The sequence below is a fragment of the Herpailurus yagouaroundi genome, unplaced genomic scaffold, assembly GCF_014898765.1.
Source record: "Herpailurus yagouaroundi ecotype Mexico unplaced genomic scaffold, PumYag 203, whole genome shotgun sequence".
In the NCBI taxonomy this organism is placed as follows: Eukaryota; Metazoa; Chordata; class Mammalia; order Carnivora; family Felidae; genus Herpailurus; species Herpailurus yagouaroundi.
Genome location: NW_024412434.1, coordinates 12,579,032 through 12,600,323, shown reverse-complemented (window position 1 = coordinate 12,600,323; position 21,292 = coordinate 12,579,032). Strand labels below are relative to the sequence as shown.

General features: G+C 39.3%; 1 protein-coding gene across 2 annotated transcripts in view; it reads right to left on the bottom strand.

The window, feature by feature from the left end:
- The window catches only part of CUNH10orf67 (chromosome unknown C10orf67 homolog), a 167,526-nt gene that overhangs the window by 22,798 nt on the left and 123,436 nt on the right, over positions 1–21,292 (bottom strand). For both annotated transcript variants that reach the window (XM_040451222.1, XM_040451221.1), the window contains exons 14-16: positions 19,076–19,163; positions 2,636–2,716; positions 2,489–2,549 (exon numbers count right to left, since the gene is read on the bottom strand). In XM_040451222.1, the coding sequence (XP_040307156.1) occupies positions 2,489–2,549; positions 2,636–2,716; positions 19,076–19,163 (230 nt within the window). The remainder of the gene's footprint in view (positions 1–2,488; positions 2,550–2,635; positions 2,717–19,075; positions 19,164–21,292) is intronic.

The following is a 21,292-nucleotide window of genomic DNA, read 5'->3' as shown; positions in this document are numbered from 1 at the left end:
AGGATGCTGTTAACATGGAGGCTAAGTATTCAGTAAGTATTTAGAATATTAATATTTGATTTGCATGTTCTAAAAAACGGAACTCAATACAACACTGACTTTAAAGAGTTTGATTTGGGGGGTCTATCACCAGATAGGTTACAGTAATCCCCCATGCTATAGAAAATCATAATGTAACTAAACAGCTCTTTCATAATGTATTTGTGAATTTGTGCTCGAAAATACTAGAAATGTACTAAACTATTTCCTGGGGGCCTGAAGGGAGTAACCTGTGTGCTAGTGAGATTCATTTACTCCCCGAATTAGCAAATTTATAATTCAGTTTTCCTCCTGGCATTCATTTATTCATTTCCATTCATTAAAAATAGAAAATGTATTTCTATGTGCACCTGGGTGGTTCAGTCGGTTAAGCGTCCGATTTCGGCTCAAGTCATGATCTTGAGGTTCACGAGTTTCAGCCCCGCATAGGGCTCTGTGCTGACAGCTCAGAGCCCGGAGCCTGCTTCGGATTCTGTGTCTCCCTCTCCGCCCCTCCCCTTGCTCGCACTCTGTCTCTGTCTTTGTATCTCTCTCAAAAACAAACATTAACAAAAAATTTAGAAACAAAAATACGTATTTCTAGTAAATTTTGGATTAACTGGAATCCACTTAACAAGAGACTTTTATTAACTGGATTATTTCCCCACGCTATCTTCAAAGGGAACAACGCGGCATGTCAAAGTTGTATCAGAGATTTAGTAGAAAGCAATTTCGGGGGTTTTGTCCAGAGATGTTTGGTGTGAACACGGTCACATACATCTCCAGTGCAATGCAGATAAACGTTCAGAATGATGGGAGAGCTTTGTGGAGTATCGCAAGATTGTGGATCATAAAAAAGCATTTACATTCGATTTTATTTAGTAAAACAAAAGACCAGGTTAATGAAGGGTGGAAATAACCCTGCATTTTCAGGGCTGAGGAAAGAGAGTGACAGCATTTGTTTTGGCCGGAGCTACCGTGTATACTAGGTGGCCATCAAGGTTAATTTGTGCTGCTTTGAATGGACCTTTGGAAAATGGAAAATCAATTTTGGATGCAAAATCGTCAACTGGATTTCTGGGGAATGGAATGTTGCTGCTAATTAAACTCTCTAATTAAAATGTCAGGCAACCCATAGGTTCCAAATTCGACAATCTGGATTTTTAGAGTAAATCCTGAGAGCCTCTCTTACCCTAATACATTATGATGTTTCAGAAGTAACTTGCTGTGTGGGTTAGAATTTCCAACGACTCAACAGGTCTGATCTTATTTAATTGATCTAAACATATTTAACTTCAGATGCCTTTAAAAGGTTGCCACTCTGGGGCGCCTGGGTGGCTCAGTCGGTTAAGCGTCCAACTTTGGCTCAGGTCACGATGTCACGGTTTGTGAGTTGGAGCCCCACGTCGGGCTCTGTGCTGACAGCTCAGAGCCTGGAGCCTGCTTCGGATTCTGTGTCTCCCTCTCTCTCTGCCCCTCCTCCATCCGTGTGCGTGCATGGGCGTGTGCACGCATGCTCTCTCTCAAAGAAAGAAAGAAAGAAAGAAAGAAAGAAAGAAAGAAAGAAAAGATTGCCATTCTGCAAGCTAGCAGCTGCATGCTTTAGAGTCTGGTGTTCTTATAATGTAAACGGCAGCCCAGGAAGCAAACAGCCCTATGATTGTTGGAAGATTTCTCTGTACCCAGGGCAGGTACATCTAGAACAGACACTACCTACAATATAAGCACTAAAGAAAAAGCCTCTCTGTTGCATGGAAACCCAGAAGAAAGGTTCCCCTCTGCTAAAGCACAATGTAGGTTTCAAAAAGCAGATTTTAAAATTAGGGCCCAGGATTTAAAACCTCTTATCCCACACTTCTCCCTTGCATAAATATTCATTATAGAAGTCTACTTTTAACCATTCCCAGACAGAAAAACAGAAATTACTGACACCCTTTGGTTATCATCAGCAAACTAATAGAATAATGTCATATTTTGTTCGCCTAACTTGTTTATTAGAGAATACGAAGCATGGTTATTTCTTAAAGAAATAACCTCCAGAAGCCTATGGACAAAACATACTTCTGGTTCCAAAAGAATTCAATTTGAAGCCCCATCAGGACCCATAGGGCATAAAGTATGCTAGAAATAGACATACTTTTCTTCTGGTTCTTGAAATGGACAAATGGGAATTCAACACGAACTTCAGGTTTGTGATAGTTTAATAGAATAGAAAAAGATCTCAACTGAGACCATTTCTAGTTTTGAAGTGCGATTAAATTCATTTTCAGTTAGCAGGGATTGATATTCAGAAATGCGTATTAGCATTCTTTTATTCAGCATATCCAAGTATTCGTTTCATAAACTGGCGGAAGAAAGCATCCACCCAGAATTCCCAACGCCTCATGGTAACAACGAGAAGGAAATCTCAATCTAGACTAAGTGCCCGTTCTGCGTGTGAACTGTTTTTTCCAGCAGTAATGATACTTACCTTTTGGTGACGGGGGAAAATATGTCTGATCACTGACTACATCCGTGTCCTTGTTGTCTAGCTGCAGGTAAACCAAAAGGTTTCATTACTGAGGGTGGATAATAGCAACTGATTAACTGTTTAACAGAGAACAAATAATGTACCTACCACAGGTGTATGATCGCTTGAAGAGGAAGTACGGTCTGTTATCAGGTTCATTTTAGACTCCACAAATAAAGGTTTTAATTTCTGAAAGGCACAGAAGGTATGTATTGTGTTTTCAAGAGGAAAGGATCATCAAGTCAAATGATGTACAACGTTCTTCGACCCTTAATTAACTAAGATCTGAAAACTAAGGTCCTGATTTATTTGCTTAAATATGGCTGGGGAAATCCTTTCCTTGATACCCATGGAATAGACAGACCCCCTCCCTTATCTGGACTGCCTTGAGAGAAAATTCAAGACAAATGGTTTCTTCAATGTCTTTTCTGACTCTTCTTCCTTTTCTTTCATTTTCCTTTTTTGAGTACAGCTGACCCACGATGTTACATTAGTTTCAGGTGGATAATTTCGTGATTTAACAAGTCTACACGTTCTGTTATGCTGCGCTCACAGGTATCGCTACCCCCTGTCTCCTGATTCCGCCTCCTTTTGATGATCTCCACCCCATTTGGGGTTTAGAATTTGTAACTGGCCAGGTGTCACAGGCTTGTCCTCGGGACCTCCTACTTCTGGCAAGCTATGGCGGTGGTAATCCTGATTCCCCGGGAACTGAATGGTGAAAAACCGAAAGTAGCTCTTCCAGGAGTTCAGGAGCAGCAGCAAGCAAGCAGAATTGTCACCAGCATCATATGTCGCAAAGTACATTACATTAAACATGTACAGGTGAAAAAAGGACCAAAGGAACATTACACGTGTTTATCAAAAAAAAAAAAAAAAAAAAGAGGTCTGGGCGCCTGGGTGGCGCAGTCGGTTAAGCGTCCGACTTCAGCCAGGTCACGATCTCGCGGTCCGGGAGTTCGAGCCCCGCGTCGGGCTCTGGGCTGATGGCTCAGAACCTGGAGCCTGTTTCCGATTCTGTGTCTCCCTCTCTCTCTGCCCCTCCCCCGTTCATGCTCTGTCTCTCTCTGTCCCAAAAATAAATAAACGTTGAAAAAAAAATTAAAAAAAAAAAAGAGTAAATGGTCTCTAGGAAACACAGGCAGGAGTCTCTGGAAAAGAATCAGGTAAGATAAAATGCGAAGGGATTATGGATGTGACATGGAAAGATTACTGGTGATTAAAATATAAGAGCAGCATTTAAATCCAAATAAGATTTCCGCTTCTTATATTCTTAAATGTAGCCATTAGCTGGTGAAACACACACACACACACACACACACACACACACAAACACACACACACACACACACACAAGAATGTTCGTATCTCAGACTAAGGGAAGTTGGACACCCAAGGTTTCCATCCTGGAGCTACCATTCACCTTGAAGGCATTCATCAGACTTACTGAATGAATGCAAGAGTTGTCAAAGGTTCCTACGACTCTGGAGCCCAAGGTCCACCTAAGATGAGTAGTGACAAGTGTCCACTCCATGATAAATCTGGGACCACAAGGCTGGAACCACAGTTAGGGTTAAATACAACTTCAAGTAAGGTTCTCCCAAGCAGTTTGCAAGGAAAATTTGAAGGAAATAAAAAATCTCTCCTGAAAACTCCTAACCTAGCCCATGTTGTTTGTAAGCTGAATTCACGCCTGTGGTCTGAAACACCATAAGCTGAAAGCATTTGATGTAATGTAATAATATGGTGATGGTGCTCGTGGTGATTGAGAGAATCACATTAAAATCTTTTTTTTTTAACGTTTATTATTTATTTTTGACACAGAGAGAGACAGAGCATGAACAGGGGAGGGGCAGAGAGAGAGGGAGACACAGAACCCAAAACAGGCTCCAGGCTCTGAGCTGTCAGCACAGAGCCCGACGCGGGGCTCGAACTCACAGACTGTGAGATCATGACCTGAGCTGAAGTCGGACGCTCAACCGACTGAGCCACCCAGGCGCCCCTCACATTAAAATCTTTAATGTAAGAATTCCTCTTCAGCCCAGGCTCCTTTTTTCTTTTTTTTTTTTTGTAAATAAGTCTCCAAAGAAACTGAACAGCTCATCATCAAAAATCTTTACATATATCATAAGTGGCTGCCAGAAGAAAGAGTAGCACTAGACCCTCTAAATCTTCAGACCTAGGAATTTTCAGTCATAAAACATAAAATCAATGCGTATGATATATTTCAAGAAATAAAAGCAAGAAGCTTGATGATGAACAGTAAACATATTTGAAAGACAAACCAAACAGAATTTATTTGTGCATTTCTTGAAAATGATAAATATAATAAGTGAAATTAAAATTCAGAAGAAAATTTTAACAAAAATATATACATATGTGAAAAAATACTTAATACGTTGAAAGACAGAATGGAATATACTATTTAGAATGCAGCTCAAAGACAAAGCTGGGTCAAATATTACAGAAAAAATATGGAATATAGAGGTTAGAAGGACAGGGTATAGCATATATTTAATCAGAGTTTCAAAAAAGTGAGTAGAGTTAAGGCAAAATACAAATAGTAACTGAAAACTTTTCAGAACTAATGAAAGAAACAAATCTCCACTTTCAAGAAGCACAATGAATCTCAAACCGAATCAACAAAAGAAATCTACAACCAGACCCCTCATGGTAAAACTGCAGAACATTAAAGAAAAAGAGAGCTTAAAAGCAGAAAAAGACAAAAAACAGATTGACATTAAGGAAACCACAGTTAAAAACAGCAAAATTCCCGGGGCACCTGGGTAGCTCATTTGGTTAAGCATCTAACTTCAGCTCAGGTCACAATCTCGTGGTTCGTGAGTTCAAGCCCCACATTGGGCTCTCTACTGTCAGCATGAATCCTGCTTCATATCCTCTGTCCCCTTCTCTCTCTGCCCCTCCCCTGCTCGTTCTCTCTCTCTCTTAAAAAAAAAAAAGAGCAAAATTCCCTAGTAACAATGAAATCTAGGAGAGAGTAGAATGATATACTCCATGTGCAAAGAGAAAGTATCATCAACCTAAAATCTTATACCTAGCAAAAATATCTTCCAATAACAGGGGCAAAAATAGACATTTTCCATGAAGTGAAAACTGAGAGTGTTAGCCAGGAGCAGATACCCACTAAAGAAAATTCTAAATGAGGGACGCCTGGGTGGGTGGCTCAGTCGGTTAAGCATCTGACTTTCGGTCAGGTCATGATCTCGTGGTTCATGAGTTCAAGCCCCACATCGGGCTCTGTGCTGACAGCTCAGAACCTAGAGTCTGCTTTGGATTCTGTGTCTCCCACACCCTCTGCCCCTCCCCCACTCACATGCTGTCTTTCTCTCTCTTTCAAAAATAAACAAACATTAAAAAAATTTTTTTAAAGAAAATCCTAATGAGTGTACTTCATACATAAGGAAAGAGGTCCCAGATGAAAGGTCTGAGATGCAAGAAGGAATTGTGAATAAAGAAAGTGGTAAATACATAAGTAAACTCAAATAAACACTGACCAATTAAGCCTATAATAATAATAATATGTTATGGGGATACAGGAAACCAGATAGAACTAAAATATATGACATAATAGCATAATAAACTGACAGTGGTGGTGATTTAAATTTAATTGCTTAAAGAAGTCCTGGGGGGCCTGGGTGGCTCAGTCGGTTAAGCATCCAACTTCAGCTCAGGTCATGAACTCAGGTTCATGGGTGAGCCCCACATCAGGCTCTGTGCTGACAGCTCGGAGCCTGGAGCCTCCTTCCGATTCTGTGTCTCCCTCTCTCTCTGCCCCTCCCCTGCTTGCATTCTGTCTGTCTCTCTTCCAAAAATAAATAAACATTAAAAAAAATTAAAAAAAAAGAAGTCTTACTATTCAGGATGATGGTAAAGATACAGAGATTTGGATTTTTCTGATAGACTTTAGAACTTCCCACATGACACATGAGAAAAAAATTAACCAATTCATAAGAATGTGAGAAGGAAGGGCTCCTGGGTGGCTCATTTGGTTAAGCATCTGACTCTTGATTTCAGTCCAGGTCATGAATTCATGGTTTTGTGGGCTCAAGCCCCACATAAGGCTGGCAGCATGGAGCCTGCTTGTGATTCTCTCTCTCTACCTCTCTCTCTGCCCCATTCATGCTGTCTCTGTCTCTCTCAAAACAAATAAATAAACTTTAAAAAGAAAAAAAAATGCTTAAAAATAGAACTACTCTACCACCCAGCAATAGCACTACTAGGAATTTACCCAAAGGATACAGGAATGCTGGTTCATAGGGGCACATGTACCCCAATGTTTATAGCAGTGCTTTCAACAATAGCCAAATCAGGTAAAGAGCCCAAATGTTCATCAACTGATGAGTGGATAAAGAAGATGTGGTTTATATATACAATGGAAAACTATGTGACGATGAGAAAGCATGAAATCATGCCATTTGCAACAACGTGGATGGAACTGGAGGGTATTATGCTAAGTGAAATAAATCAGTCAGAGAAAGACAGATATCATATGTTTTCACTCATATGTGGAACTTGAGAAACTTAATAGAAGATCATGGGGGAAAGAAAGGGGAGAAAATAGTTACAGAGAGGGAGGGAGGCAAACCATAAGAGACTCTTAAACACAGAGACCAAACTAAAAGTTGATAGGGGGTGGAGGAGAGGGGAAAAACGGGTGATGGGCATTGAAGAGGACACTTGTTGGGATGAGCACTGGGTGTTGAATATAAGCGATGAATCATGGGAATCTACCCCCCAAAACCGAGAGTACACTGAACACAATGTATGTTAACCAATTTGACAATAAATTATATTTTTAAATGTCTTAATATTAATTAATAAAAAATAAAATGTGTATTCCTTAAAAAAAAGAAAAAAATGCAAGGAGAAAAACATAGACAAGAAGGTCAGATGAAAAACACAAAATAAGATAGAAATAAATCCAAATGTATCAATGATTACAATAAATTTAAATGGACTAAATGCTCCAGTTAAAAGACAAAGATTATCAACCCAGATTAAGAACAAATTCTAACATTAGTTATATGCTGCTTGAAAGAGTTACAACCAAAGCATAAGCATATAAAAGGCTGAAAGTGATAGGATAGAAAAAGACACCATGAAAATAATGACCTACAGAAAGTTAGGCAGCTGTAGTAATATAAAGCCAAACAGACGTCAAGGCAAGAACCATTTGTAGAGATAAAGAGGTCACAAAATAATGGTAAAATGCTCAATTTACCAGGAGGATATAATATTTCTAAAGTAGTAAGCATCTAATGACACAGTTTCAAATTATATAAAGCAAAACTTGATACAAATTACATGAATAAATATGCAACTCGTCGATTAGAAGAGAGTAGCATAAAAACACAAGATACGTAACATTAAATTAAAAAACAATTTTGTAGGGGTGCCTGGGTGGCTCAGTCAGTTGAGTGTCCGACTCCCTTTTTGGCTCAGGTCATGATCCCAGAGTCATGGAATCAAGCCCTGCATTGGGCTCTGCATTAAGCGTGGAGCCTGCTTAAGATTCTTTCTCTCTCTCTCTCTCTCTCTCTCTCTCTCTCTCTCCCCCCCGCCCCCCACTGTGTCCTTCTATCGAGTCATGCTCTCTTTCAAGGAAAAAAAAAAATTCTGTGGAGAAAATCATAAAACTACCAAACTGAAGCTTAGACAAAAGAAATAACGTTTATAAATTAGAAGATTCAGTACCATAAAGATGTCAATTGTATCCAAATTGATCTAGATTTAATGCACTTCTAATCAAAATCCCAATTGAATTTTTGTTTTGTTTCTTCTGTTTTTTTTTTTTTCTGTGAATATTAACAATCTGATTCTAAACTTTATATGGAGATGCAAAGATCAACACCAAGGTAGGGGTATTTCCCTTACTAGAAAAAGACTTAAAAATAAAAGTAGAAATATTAAATTAGTATCATATTAGTGCAAGAATAGACAAATAGAACAGTAGAACAGAATAGAGAGACAGAAACAGACTCTCACATATATGAGCTCATATATATATATATATATATATATATATATATAGCAGGTGGAATTATGTATCCAGGGAGAAGATGGGTTTTTTAATAAATGGTGCTGGGTCAGTTGATTATCTGTATTAAAAGAAAATGAAATCAGACATCTGCCTCTCCACACATTATCAATTCCAGGTGTATTAAGCCTCTAAACATGGAAGGCCAAGAGGGAAAAATGTGACTATCATAAAGAATATATTTGTGACTAAAGGTTAGGTAAGGTCGTCTTAAAGCAGAAAAAAATGTGAAGGCAAAAAGGAAAATATTACTAATTAAATTAACATCAAGATTAAGAACATTCATTTGTGAAAAGATACCAAAATACCATCCAAAACTGAAAGAAGACATTTGCAACACATATAGCTGACAAAGGGTTCGTTTCCAAATTGTATTAAAATGGTCCTTAGGAAATTTTTTTATTCCTAATAAACTCTTTTTTAAAGTTTTTACTTTAAATTCTAGTTAGTTAACACACAGTACAATATTTATAACCTTTTTATTTGAATGTTTTTCAACTTAAAAAAAACAAAAAACAGTTCACTCATTTCTCCCACCCTCCACCCCTGCCTCTTGCAACCTAGTCTGTTCTCTAAATCTATAAGCTTGGTTCTTGTTTGTTTGTTTAAATTCTACGAATTAGAGAGATCATGTGGTATTTGTCTTTCTCTGGCTGACTTATGTCACTTAGCATAATGCTCTCAAGGCCCATCCATGTTAATGCAAGTGACAATATTCCATTCCCTTTTTTGGCCGAACAATATTCCTTTGTGTATATACACCAAAATTTCTTTCGCCATTCATCTGTTGATGGGGACTTAGGTTGTTTCCATATATAGACTGTTATAAATAATGCTGCAATGAACAGGGAGGTGTACAAAATTTTCAAATTATTGTTTTTGCTTTCTTCAGGCAAACACTGAGAGGAGCAATTGCCGGATCATATGGTGGTTCTATTTTTAATTGATTTCTAAGAAGGCTCCACACCCAGGGTGGAATCCATTGTGGGTCCTGAACCCACGCCCCTGAGATCAAGACCTGTGCTGAGGTCAAGAGTCGGATGCTTAACTGACCGAGTCACCCAGGGGCCTCATATTTTTAATTTCTAACAAACCTCCGTATTGTTCTTCATCCTGGTTGCACCAATTTACATTCCCAGCAGCAGTGCACAAGGATTCCCTATTCTCCACATTGTCACCAACATTTGTTGTCCCTTGTCTTTTTGGTAACAGTCATTATAACAGGTATGAGTTGATATCTCATTGTGGTTTTGATGTGCATTCCCCTGATGATTAATGATGTTGAGCATTTTTAAGTGTATCTGTTCACCATGTGAATAGCATCTTTGGAAAGATATCTATTTAGATCTTCTGCCATTTTTTAAAATTATATTGTTTAGGGGGCACCTGGGTGGCTCAGTCAGTTAAGCATCCGACTCTTGATTTCGGCTCAGGTCAGGACCTCACGGTTCACGAGGTCCTGTGTGGCCCCCTGTACTGACAGCGCAGGGCCTGCTTGCCATACTCTCTTCTCTCTCCCCCTCTCTCTGCCCCTCCCCTGCACATTCACTCTCTGCCTCCCTCTCAAAACAAATACATAAACTGTAAAAAAAAAGTTTTTAAAAAATTGTATTGTTTGTTGTTTGATTTTTGCTATTGAGTTGGATGAGTTCTTTGTACATTTTGGCTATTAGCCCCTTATCAGATACATGATTTGCAATTACTTTCTCCCATTCAGTATGTTGCCTTTTCATTTTGTTGATGGTTTCCTTTGATGTGCAGAAGCTTTTTAGTTCGGGGTAGTCCCACTTATTTATTTTTGCTACTCTTGCTTTCGCTTTTGGCGTCAGATCCAAAAAATCATGGCCAAGAACTATGCCAAAGAGCTTACCACCTATATTTTCTTCTAGGAGTTTTATGGTTCCCAGTCTTATTTTCAAGTCTTCAACGCATTTTAACTTAGTTTTTGTGTGTGGTGTAAGAGAGTGGTGTAGTTTCATTCTTTCGCATGTGGCCTTTCAGTTGGCCAGCACCATTGATTGAAAATGACTGAAGAAACCTGTGTATCATCATGACTGGAGTACTGTTTGTTCCTCACGGGCCACTCCTCTGCCAGGAACGGCTCTTTGTGTCACTATGACATGAAAGAAAAGTAATCTTTGATCCTATTTAAGCCAGTATATTTTTGTCATAGCAATCATACCAGCTCATCCATAGACTTGAACGCACCAATACGTTATGACCGACAATTCTATTATTACTACAAAACGTGGAAAAACTGCTACATGTGGGTATCAGGTGAAATGAAAAGAATGCTTTGGGTGACAATGCTCATAATACCAAAAAAGCGAGGATGAACTCCAATGTTGATCGATAGCAGAATGGATACATAAGTTGTGGTATATTCAAGCAACAGAATACTCTCAATGGGTGAACCACAACCCCAAGCGTCAGCACGGGTGAGTCTGAAAAGCATAATGTTGAGAAAATGGAGCACATCACTGAAGAATACTCACATTTTTTCAACTATATTCTTTCATTTATAGGGAGGGGCACCTGGGTGGCTCAGTTGGTTAAGTGTCTGACTTCGGCTCAGTTCAAGATCTCACTGTTCACTGTTTGTGAGTTCGAGCCCCACATTGGGCTCTGTGCTGACAGCTCGGAGCCTAGAGCCTGCTTCGGATTCTGTCTGTCTGTCTCTCTCTCTCTCTCTGTCCTTTCCCCACTCATACTGTCGCTCTCTGCCTCTCAAAAAATACATAAATGCTAAAAAAACACCATTTTATATTCTTTCATTGATAGAAAGTTTAAAAACGGGCAAAAGTCAACAACAAGCTGCTTAGGGATACAGGCACGAGTGACAAAAACTGTCAAGAAGGACATTGGGCCAATGGCTTCTGGGAGGGAATGGAGAGGAATGTGCTCAGTGGGCTTCTCCAGTTTTAGTCTATAGATACCTGGGTCCTAGGAACACAAGATACCTGGGTCCTAAGAACACAAGTATGCATGTGATCGTCATTCTTTAAATTGCACATATGTATTTTCACTCATCCTTTTTGTACACATGATTATTTCATGGTAAAAACAAATAAGATAGAAACAAGCAAAGTTCAGGGTAGAAACAAAATGGGTTCTTTCCTACTGAGACTCAACACAAAAGTAAGAGCTGAGAGGTAAGGAAACTTACACAAACAGATGTGCATATGATATGCACAGATTGCTAACAACACAATAACAGAACTAAACTCAGTATTGGACGTAGTAATGATTAGAATGAACATGGTACAAAATAGAATATTTATGTTGAGTAATGTTCCTAACCTTTAGCCTGTCACAGGACACATAAATATGGCATTACTTGTAGGGAGTACTGGGGTGAGGGGGAGTGGACAAGGTTACTCATGGCCTTAGACAGTGGGAGGAGAGGTTCAGGCTGCCCCAGTCATGCCCCAACCCTTGCCACCCGGAGGGCCAAGGACAATCACTATGTCTGCACTTTTAAAACAAGTTCAGGAAATTCTGATGAGTTTCAAACTGGAAAGGTTTCCTAAAAGCGCCAAGGAAAAGAACAAAGAGAATAACGTGACATTAAAGAGAACACGATGACTATGGAGGACAGAAAATAGATTTTCAACCTATGATGGTGTTTCTGAAAAAGAAACAAAAACTGATCCTGTAGATGCAATCATTAGAAGAATACATAAGAAATACGTCTGAGTTGGGGAAAAAAAAAAAAGATTTAAATCTCTAGATGAGAGAGGCTCATTTCACTCAAGGGAAATTAATAAAATGTTGCTTCTTAACTCATATCCTGGTGACACCTTTAAATTTCAAGTTTAAAGAAAATAGCTTATAAATATTCACTGGGAGAAAATAAGCCAGGTTAATTAGCAACAAACAAATATTAAGCTGACTCCAGTCAGGGCAAGACATAGCAAAGTGAAGATAATGTTTCCAGAAAAGAAGAAAAAACTCAAAGACATGGTCTAGTTTGCAAGAAATAAATCAAGATTAAGAACTAAAGAAGGGCAGAAGTCACGATTTTAAAAAAGGTTGTAAGGTAGGGGCGCCTGGGTGGCTCAGTCAGTTGAGCTTCTGACTTCAGCTCAGGTCATGATCTTATGGTTCATGAGTTCGAGCCCTGTGCCAGGCTCTGTGCTGACGGCTCAGAGCCTGGAGCCTGCTTTGGATTCTGTGTCTCCTTCTCTCTCTGTCCCTTCCCCGTTCATGTTCTGTCTCTCTCTCTCTCTCTCTCTCTCTCTCTCTCAAATATAAAATAAAACACACACAAAAACATTTAAAACAATAAAAATAAAAAGGTTGTGAGGTTAAAGATAAACATGGCTAAGTAAGTACAAGTCATTGCTATTCAAACGGTTACAAAATTAAAAGAAAAGCTAAGTAATCAGAAATACTTGTATGTGATAAAAAGAATCACATAATAATAATGTAGTTCTCTAAACAGAATAAAATTAACACAGAGTGGAAGGAAAGGAGGGATATACTGATGAAATTAAGGCTGAAATGACACTTGGAGGGACAAAACCACATATAACCCCTTGTTTTACTCAGAGTGAGTTAAGACTTGAACTTGTTTGGTTCTTGTTATCGTAACTGCAGAAATGTAATTTGATTTTCCATTGAAGTTTACTATTACAATACAGATAATAAAAACCACAACTAAAATGTAGTTCATATTACATAAGCCAGGAGATAAAGAGAAGAACCAGCAGTCATAAAATAAGGTGACGAAACCCCCCAAAAATATCACCTATGCTGTTTCAGTTTGTATACTATTTTTTTTCAGTTTGCATATTAAATGTAAATGAGCGACAGGTTAGATTTAAAAAACTAAAATCCAATCATGCTGTTACTTAACAGTTCACAACTGGGGCGCCTGGGTGGCTCAGTCGGTTGAGTGTCTTCAGCTCAGGTCATGATCTCACAGTTCATGGGTTCGAGCCCCGCATCGGGCTCTGTGCTGACAGCTCAGAGCCTGGAGCATGCTTCGGATTCTGTGTCGCCCTCTCTCTCTCTCTCTCTCTCCCTCTCTCAAAAGTGAATAAACATTAAAAAATGTTTAATAAATATTAAAATTTTTTTAATTAAAAAAAGTTCACAACTAAAAGAAAATGACACAGCAACACAAAGATTGAGCAAAGATAGTAAAATACAGACAAGAAGATAATACACGTAACAAAATTAATAATAGACAAGTTAGACATCAAGGCTAGCATGAACCTCACTGGCCATGAATGAAAGGTATAATCCACAGCAAAGATAGGACAGTGAAGAGTCTCCCTGAGCTGTTTTATATCATGAAACATCATGATATATAATGTGAAGCAAAAGCTATCATTGTGGCATTTTCCTTGCTAACTATATCTACTAGCTTGCTGCAGGGCATAGCCTCAAAACTTAAAAAGAAATCTTTGTCATTTATATTTAGTTAGACTAGATATCTGATAGCCACTTGGGTCTTTGCATTCTGAAATAAACCACCAGCTAAAGAGACTCAAAAAATATAATTTAACAAAATCCCAATCAAAATCCTGGTGGGTATATTTTTTAAAGACATTGACTTGCAGATTCTAAAACATATGGAAGTATTAAGGGTATAGAATTGTCAAGACAATCTTGGAGAAGAAGAATACAATGGAAGGACTTGCGCTATCTGATTTCAAGACTTATTACAAAGCTATATTAATTAAGACGATCTAGTATTGGCGAAAGGACAAATAGACCAATGGAACAAAACAGATTTTAGAAACAGATTCATGAACACATTGTCAACTGAATTAGAACAAAGGAACCAGCAAAACTCAGTGGGAAAGGAAGATCAAAATCCCATCATAAGTATATGCGGAATGTGGGATACAGCCAAGGCCACAGAAAACACAATCTGCCGCACAGAGGAAAAGCTAAGTTGATCTTCATTAAGATTAAGAATTTCTTGGGGCGCCTGGGTGGCGCAGTCAGTTAAGCGTCTGACTTCAGCCAGGTCACGATCTCGCGGTCCGTGAGTTCGAGCCCCGCGTCAGGCTCTGGGCTGATGGCTCAGAGCCTGGAGCCTGTTTCCGATTCTGTGTCTCCCTCTCTCTCTGCCCCTCCCCCGTTCATGTTCTGTCTCTCTCTGTCCCAAAAATAAATAAAAAACATTGAAAAAAATTTTTTAAAGAATTTCTTACAAAAATTAAAAATTTCTGACCTTCAAAAGATGCTATTCTGAAAATAGAAGGAGGAACTGCAGATGGGAATAAATATTTGCAATGTGTATATGACAAAAGACACATCTAGAATATATAACCAAAGGCTATAACTCAATAATAATTAAAAACAGACAAAATGGGGGGAAGGGGGAATGGGGAATTATTATTTAAAGAATACAAAGTTTCATTTTTGCAAGATGAATGGGTTCTGGAGGTTGGTTTCACAGCAATGTGAATATACTTTATTAAACTCCACACTTAGAAATGGTTAAGATGGTAAACTTATGAGTATTGTGCCACAATATATATTTTTTTAATTTTTTTTCAACGTTTTTATTTATTTTTGGGACAGAGAGAGACAGAGCATGAATGGGGGAGGGGCAGAGAGAGAGGGAGACACAGAATCGGAAACAGGCTCCAGGCTCCGAGCCATCAGCCCAGAGCCCGACGCGGGGCTCGAACTCACGGACCGCGAGATCGTGACCTGGCTGAAGTCAGATGCTTAACCGACTGCGCCACCCAGGCGCCCCGATGCCACAATATTTTTAAAAAGTCTTGAACGGTCCCTTTACGAAAGTAGATCTAAAACTAACCAATAAGCACAGCAAAATACATTAACATCATTTTTTTAACTGTTTATTTACTTTTGAGAGAGAGACAGAGTGCGAGCAGGGGAGGAACAGAGAGGGAGACAGAATCTGAAACAGGCTCCAGGCTCTGAGCTGTCAGCACAGAGCCCGACGCGGGGCTCAAACCCGTGAACCGTGAGATCATGACCTGAACCGAAGTGGGGCGCTTAACCGACTGAGCCACCCGGACATCCCTTAACATCATTAATTATTAGGGAATGCAAGTTAAAACTTCAGTGAGACATTATTTTAGGATGGCTGAGCTTTACAAACTGACAAGATCATGTCGGTGAAGATGTGGGCCACAGGAACTCTCAAACGTTCAGAATATAACTCTCAAAAATATAAATATTAAAAAATATATAAAAACATATGCCCATGCCCCAGCTATTCCAGTCCTACCTGAGGGTTACAAAAACATATTCCCAGAAATAACTAGTACAAGAATGTTTGTAGCACCTTTTCCCACCCCAAACAGCCCCTACCTGGAAACAGCCCAGGTGTCCATCAGAGGAGAACGGATCAACAAATTAGTTTTTATTCATACCGTAGGATGCTATTCAGCAATCCAAAGAAATTGCTATAGATGCACACAGTAACATGGATGAATCACAAGAGCACCATGCTGAGTAAAATAAGCCAGACAGAAAAGGACACACACTGCATGATTCCACCTGCATAAATTTTAAGAGCGAGCAAAACTAACCTGCAGTGATAGAAATCACAGCAGTATTTATCCGGCGTGGGGGATGTGACTAAGGTATTGTCTGGAAAGGGACGCAGAAAACTTCCAGAGAAGATGGGAATGCTCTATCCTTCCTTTCACTTAGGTGATGGCTACGCAGATCAAAGCACTTCGAATGATACACTTGGTATTTGTGCCCTTTCCCAGATGTATACCTCCGTAGCAAGAAAATATTAAACCTTTTTCATAGCATTGACTCAGACATGCAACTTAAAGTTCGATATTTCCTGGGGCGCCTGGGTGGCGCAGTCGGTTAAGCGTCCGACTTCAGCCAGGTCACGATCTCACGGTCCGTGAGTTCGAGCCCCGCGTCGGGCTCTGGGCTGATGGCTCGGAGCCTGGAGCCTGTTTCCGATTCTGTGTCTCCCTCTCTCTCTGCCCCTCGCCCGTTCATGCTCTGTCTCTCTCTGTCCCAAAAATAAATAAACGTTGAAAAAAAATTTAAAAAAAAATAAATAAAGTTCGATATTTCCTTATTCATGTCTGTCTTCTCTGCTCTGTGAGTCAGGCACTACTCTAATCTCTGTGCGCCAAACAGTTTACAGGACAGATCAGTCTGTGATCTCATGAAAGGTACAGTCTATAAAGAAAAGCGCCCTATCTGTCATGTGCGCTATCTCATTCCCAGCACGGAGCATGGTGCTTGGTACATGTTTACACTCAATAAATATTTGTGGAGTGGATGGGCAGCTACTGCGCAGGGAACCGAGGAAAAATGTTAGTTACCCAATACTCACTCACTCATCACTCCCTCTCTTCCTCTCCACCCCCCTCTGTTTTACTTCAATATTTGCTCTCCACTCTGACGAGTGTCTCGAGGGCCCGTATACTGTGTGGATGTATGGTCAAGAATCAGGAGCCTGGAATCCCAGAGAGGTAATGGCATATGGATGATTCTAGACCCGACGGGGCACCAGCCCTCCTCCGCAGGAAGATAGACCCGATCGCTTGGGGGCAGGGAAGAGATTCTTCTCAAAAAAAAAAAAAAAAAAAAAAAGACTGGATCTATTAATATGCTTAGATCAGTGTAACTTTGAGATTTTAGAATTCTGTTTCATAAAAGCTGGCCAATTCGCATTTGGAGCAGACAGTTTTACCAGGGAAATCCCAAAAAAGCCTGATGTTTGAGTAGCACAACAATCTCACAGGTCCTCCAGTATTTTGTCTAGGTGATTCAATATCTGAAATGAGGATTCTTCCCATTGAACCTGTAACCTTCAGGGGCGCTTGGGTGGCTCAGATGGTGAAGCGACCGACTTCGGTTCAGGTCATGATCTTGTGGTGTGTGAGTTCCAGCCGGGAGCCCCGCACCGGGGTCTGTGCTGAGAGCTCAGAGCCTGGAGCCTGCTTTGGATTCTGTGTCTCCCTCTGTCTCTGCCCCTACCCTGCTCACACTCTGTCTCTCTCTCAAAACTAAATTAACCTTTTAAAAAATTAAAAAAAAAAAAAAAAGAAAGAAAGAAACTGTAACCTTCAGTTGAGAAGAGGAAAAAACAAAAGGGGAAAATAGAGATTATGTATTTAAAAATTTTTTTGTAACATTTTATTTATTTTTGAGAGAGAGAGAGAGAGAGAGAGAGAGAATGAGCAAGGGAGGGGCAGAGAGAGAGCAGGACACAGAATCCAAAGCAGGCTCCAGGCTCTGAGCTGTCAGCACAGAGCCCGACACAGGGCTCGAACTCACAAACAGTGAGATCATGACCTGAGCTGAAGTCAATGCTTAACCGACTGAGCCACCCAGGCACCCCAAGACTATGTATTTTTATCTATGTACACCAGCCTAGGGACATTTCAGGGGAGTCAGTTATTAAAACCTCAGCAAGCCTCAGATTACTGGCTATATTTAAATAAAATCGGACATAATTTAATGTTACCTTGTCAACATTCTTAAGTTCTTTCATCTCCTGCAGCAACTTCAATTTAGAAGACAGTTTTAGACTAAAAAATGTTGAAAAACATTTTAAAAGAGTAATTTTAAATTGGAAGCCTCCTAAAGCAAGAGACTGTATTTTGTATTTTTTGTGCTCTTTCCCACAAACCTGACTTGTCCCAGGACACTTAGCATCCTGATGGGTATACAATAGCACTCACAGCATGCTAATTTTCTCATTATTTGAAATTTACTGGATATATTTATTTCTTTAAAAAAAATTTTTTAATGTTTATTTATTTTTGAGACAGGGCGAAACAGAGCATGAGTGGGGGAGGGGCAGAGGGAAAGGGAGACACAGAATCCGAAGCAAGTTCCGGGCTCTGAGCCGTCAGCACAGAGCCTGATGCGGGGCTCGAACCCACGAACCCTGAGATCATGACCTGAGCCAAAGTCGGATGCTTAACCGACTGGGCCACCCAGGCGCCCCAGAAATGTACTGGATATATTTCTATACTGGACTTCATTTACCTTTATAAATGAAGCTCCCAAATAAACCGTTAAGCAAACAGGTTAAAAAAATAGTCTCTTTTAAAATTGGGCTTTATCTCCAGGTGACTTCTAGTATGAAGATGAATGGCTTGAAACTAGAGGAAGATTCTTTTACCTCCCTTTGCCCTTTGGAAGTCACTGGATACTTGGATCTTGAGCTCTGATATTTCCTTCCATTCCATTCATGCCCACACATGGTCAGACGGACAGGTACCGCCCAGGGAGTGTCACCCCTCCGCGGAAATCTTCGTTGCCTCTGTTAAAGCGCAACTATGTTGCGTTGAAACAATTTGTTCTCACGTCTATACCTCGCATCAGATTGAGCTCTTTGGGGTCAGGCCCTCTGTCCTATGTCCTTCGTGTCCTTAGTGTCAGCAGAGTGACCGTCATGTACTATCTCCAGAGTCTATAAGCATAGGGGTTCAATAAATGTTCAATAAGAACAGAAAGACATGTACAAATATCACCAAAGAGACCAACAGCATCTAAACATTACATGTACTCACAATATAATTGAAGGATGAATCAGCAAGTACTGCAAACTGACGAAACAACGTGTGCCTAGTAAACATCTCATTTTTAAGGACATGAAAGCTGAAATAAAAGAAACAGTGAGATTGAAACGTATAGAAATCATAGGACAATGCAAATTAATATTATGTTCATGTATGTGGTTAGGAACGACAATTTTCACTGTGAAAGAGATACAAGGAGAACATTTAAAATAGCAGTATTTTATTTTCGTTTTTATTTTATTTATTTATTATTATTATTTTTTAACGTTTTATTTATTTTTGAGACAGGGAGAGACAGAGCATGAACAGGGGAGGGTCAGAGAGAGGGAGACACAGAATCTGAAACAGGATCCAGGCTCTGAGCTGTCAGCACAGAGCCCGACGCGGGGCTCGAACTCACGGACCGCGAGATCATGACCTGAGCCGAAGTTGGTCGCTTAACTGACTGAGCCACCCAGGCGCCCCTATTTTTATTTTATTTTTTAAAAGATTTTATTTTTAAGTTATCTCCACACCCAACATGGGGCTTGAACTCACAACCTTCAGATCAAGGGTTGCATGCTCTACTGACTGAGCCAGCCAGGCGCCCCTACTTTTTACAAACATTTTTTCTTATGTTTTATATTTGAGAGAGAGAGACAGAGAGCGAGTAGGGGAGGGGCAGAGAGACAGAGACAGAATATGAAGCAGGCTCCAGGCTCCGAGTAAGAGCTCAATAGATGGGTTGAATAGTAGAATGGATACAGCAGAACACACGATTCTTAAACTGAAAGGAAGATCAATATATATATATATGTGTGTGTGTGTGTGTGTGTGTGTGTGTTGATACACATGACATATATATACATATATATGTACGTATATATATATATTCAAAGTGAAGCCCAGAGGGAAAGAAAAATAGGAAACACCAGACAAGAGTATAAGAAAGATGTAGGTCATAGCTAAAAAGGAACCACTTACATATAATTAGAATCCTAGAAAAGGAGAGGCTGATAGTTGATAGGTCTCAATATCTATAATGGAGGTCAGTACTCAATGCACTGGCATCATTAACACTGAGGAAACACATCCTCACACCGAGGAAAGTAACTCCCAGCACAGATTTCTATACTCAGAGAAAATATTCCTCAATAATGAAGGTAAAATAAAGACATCTCCCTATAAAGAAAGCTGACAGAATTATTTGCCAGCAAACCGTATTAAGAGAAAAACTAAAGAGTGCTGATCCAGCAGCAGGAAAACGACCCCAGATGGAAACACACTGCACACAGGAAGAAACGAAGAGCTCACAGAGTAAAAATGTGGGTTAATATAAGTGAATGCTGACTGCACCAAACAATAATTGTAATGTCTGATGGTGTTGAACATTCATATGGAATCAAAATGAAAACGTAGAAGGGGTTAAATGGAGGTAAAATATTCTAAGTTTCTAGAATTCTTTCCTTTTTTTCTTGAAGTTTAATTGACATACACAGTCCTATTAATTTCAGATGTACATCACAGTGATTTTAAGGTTCTAGAATTCTTGCGGAAGTATAAAATAGAAATTTGTAGAAGACTGTGATAAACAAAGGGTGTGCGTTAAAATTTCAGAAAGAGTAAAGAAAGAATAACTAACAAGTCAATAAAAGAAAATATTAATCCAAAGTAAGTTGATTAATCCAAAAGAAGGTGAAAATGTGAGAAAAAGAAATGGGCTGGCTAAACAGAAAAAAAATGTGTTAAGTAATAGATACAAACTCAACGATACCAGTAATCTCACCAAAAGTAAATGAAGTGGGCCAATTAAATAAATAAGATTGGCAAAACAGATTAAAAATCCAACTCCACACTGCTTAGAAGAGACACATTCAATATAAAAACAAGATAGGCCAAAAGAAAAAAGCTGAAGAAAATGCACCATTCAATCTTAATCATAAAAGAGTGATATAATTTTATTACTATTAGATGAAGTAGACATTAAACCAAGAACATTTTTACTGATAAAGAGGAATGGCTCATGACGACACATACAAATGATAACTTCAGAAGAAGATATCATGATTCTAAACTTGTAAGTATTCAGCAACATAGTCATGAAATATTTAAAGCAAAAATTGAAGGAACCTTTTCTATAAGCATAGTGGAAAATTTAATACTTCGGTTTCAATAGTTGGAACTGTGACAAAAATATAAGTATATAAAAGACACAATGAATAAACTTGA